A 2,774-nucleotide genomic window follows, 5' to 3' on the forward strand; every position below is an offset into this window, starting at 1 on the left:
TGTCGGAGAAGTCATTGATGGTCTTCCTTTTGAGGATGATGTTGTAGGTCGTTGAATCTTTGAGCACCAAAATCTCGAGAAATACAGTCTTCTTTTGGCTTCCGATTCCGATAGTAAACGACATTACTAAGTAATTTGGTTTGATGAAATTGTTCCCGAGACTGATTACTCCATTGAAATGACTTTGTAGGTTTTCATTTCAAAATCCTAGCTTTGTCGAAGGATCATCTGGAAGTCCTAGCTTTTGTTTTTTTAATGTGTCATATCTCGAGTACACAACACTTGATTTGTGTTTTTTTTTGTATTTATTTTTCTAGGTTGTGTATCCAAAATGTGTAACCCATTTAAATTCATAATTCTTTGACTGGATTACACATTTCAATAAATTTTATACTTAATTAATTTGAATAAAAAATTTTAATTTAAATGTGTAAATATGAAATTTTTTATTTAAATAAAAAACCTTAAATGGCAACTTGGATCACGCAGTCACATCATCTACAGTTGATATTTTTCTTTGGTCAATCTTTTAAGCAACTAGTAAACGAACCACACGGCCTGAACCTATTTAAACATTTTGCGGTTTTGCCCCACAAAACAAGTGAACAACGGCGCCACAAAAACACAAATAGACAAACAGGATAGAGAAGGACCGTTTTCACTTTCCATACCCCAACTTGGTTCACGAAAAGATTATGTGAATAAAAGGATTTCACATTGCTAAGAATCTTTGTTCCAATTATGCAACCAAATCGTTGACAAAATTAAATAAAAAGAAAAAACAAGAAAAACTCGGCTTGTATTATACTAGATACTGAAGAAAAAAAGTTGAAGAACCTTACTCTATTATTAACTACAGAATTTCATGACAATGGCAATATAAAAAATTAAATCCAGAAAGAAAATAGAGATTTCACCATATCTGATATCTGTCACATGAGATTTGATTCTGCCAAAACAGTAATAAAATCTAGGAGAGACAATGTACCAACGATGCTATTGCTAGTTTCCATGCAAGGGCAAGAAATATTACATAACCCACCAAAGTCATCTAACAACTAAAGAACAACAGTAAATTGAAACGAACAAGTAAACGCGAAAATCAGTCAGCTTCAGTGCTAGTGCCATGAATCTGCTTGGTTGAACAACCCTGTTCTTTTGCTGGGTACTTTATGGCATTGAGTTGAACCTTTCTCAGTGCAGCGTTTCCCAGATCAATACCACATATGTCAGAGAGCCTCACAAGATAAAGCAACACATCTGAAAGCTCTTCACCAAGGTGTACCTTTTCCTCTTCTTTCCAATCTGGAAGCCCCTTTGGAACCTCACCCTTCCACTGAAATATCTCAGACAATTCTCCAACCTCACCCACCTACAGTCAAATCAAAACCAAAACAATAACTATTCTCTTTATTTCAAATTAATTATAGTTTTCATGCTCTTGAAGTAGAGAAAAAATAACCGTCACTTTTTTAATATGTCTGCATATTTTATTTCTTGAACGAATTAGTAGGAATCAAGTATTCAAATGATTTTGCATATCCTATGACCTAAATAGAAATAAAATTAGGAAATAAAATTTCAAGTAGGCGAGAAGACAACACAACCAAGGACAAAAAGTTACTATTCACATGTGTTTTTAGTGGTAACAACAGAAACGTAATTTGTTTTCAAAGTCCATTTTCTTAATCAGAGTCTACCAGAACCTGAAGAAGGAGCCATGACCAAAATGATAATAAATTGAGTTTAAGAAAGTTGAAAGCTTTCTGTTCTGTTGCGCAGAAAGTTTAAAGCTTTTTCAAAAACATCAAAACTTAAGAATATATAATAAAAAAGGAGCCAACTTGCAACGAGAAACGAATAAAAGAAGCCACTCGGAATCTGTTCCAGTCCCACTTATACCAGATGTAAAATCATTTGGTTTATAAAAGTAGATATTATTCATCTTCCCCTTGACTCTCCCTTCTTTCGTGGATCACAACAAGAAGGGTTGTCATTAACACTGACAACACAAGCTCATAACAACGGTGCAACAATAAGTATAAAATGAACGAAAAATTAAAGGATGACCCTTTTTTTTTTTTTTTTCAAATTATGGATATTGGAAAAGAAGCATACCAAAGCCAAAAGAAGGTTCCTTGGACTATGAAACTGGTCCCAGTCCCTCTCCTTAGCAAACTGAGCCATTTTCTCTTTAAGCATGTCAAGGGTAACAGAATCACCATTTCCAGGAAGCCCAGTCATATTGAACAAAAGAGCGAATGAAAGACAACGAGAAGAAACCCAAAAGACAAGGCTGCGAAGAGGAAACGAGACCACAGAGAGAAGAGAATCACGGAATCAGAGCGTGAACCCTTTGTATTTGTCCCCGTTACCCTTATAATAAATCAACTTTAAAAAAAATATTTAGAACACAATAAAAAAATAGCACAAATAATTCAAAAATATTTATTAATTATTATCAAAATAATTGTATAATTACAAAAAAAATTAGGATAAACTAATAAAATAGTATCCAAAAATTTATACATTTGACAAAACTAACTCTTAAAAATACAAACCACAAATAAGTCATTGATTTAAAAATATGATAAAAATAATCAATAAATATTATTTTTTTTATAAGTAGAAAAAAAAACTATTTGTATTTAGCAAAAGACATGCACATTTTATCCGAATTTTTTTGGAGATATTTGTATAATTATTTAAAAGATATATATAATAAATTGGAGCAAAATTTGATCTTTACAATTTTTTTATTTTTTTAAAAATTT

The 2,774-nt window shown here is 31.9% G+C and overlaps 1 protein-coding gene across 1 annotated transcript; it reads right to left on the reverse strand.

Annotated features, from left to right (window-relative positions):
- Window positions 1-828: 828 nt before the first annotated feature.
- Window positions 829-2,390, reverse strand: LOC112766665 (uncharacterized). Its single transcript, XM_025812563.2, has 2 exons — window positions 2,119-2,390; window positions 829-1,372 (listed from the first exon to the last, which is right to left on the reverse strand). The coding sequence occupies exons 1-2, from the start codon at window positions 2,242-2,244 to the stop codon at window positions 1,103-1,105; spliced, it is 396 nt and encodes a 131-aa protein (XP_025668348.1). The 5' UTR covers window positions 2,245-2,390; the 3' UTR covers window positions 829-1,102.
- Window positions 2,391-2,774: the final 384 nt, after the last annotated feature.

The sequence above is a fragment of the Arachis hypogaea genome, chromosome 17 (assembly GCF_003086295.3).
Source record: "Arachis hypogaea cultivar Tifrunner chromosome 17, arahy.Tifrunner.gnm2.J5K5, whole genome shotgun sequence".
In the NCBI taxonomy this organism is placed as follows: domain Eukaryota; kingdom Viridiplantae; phylum Streptophyta; class Magnoliopsida; order Fabales; family Fabaceae; genus Arachis; species Arachis hypogaea.

Excerpts from the sequence above, each read along its gene's own strand:
- LOC112766665 (XM_025812563.2), bottom strand. The coding sequence starts at position 2,244 with ATGACTGGGCTTCCTGGAAATGGTGATTCTGTTACCCTTGACATGCTT. Across the intron at positions 1,373-2,118 it reads GGAACCTTCTTTTGGCTTTG|GTGGGTGAGGTTGGAGAATT; the intron begins GTATGCTTCTTT and ends ATTTGACTGTAG.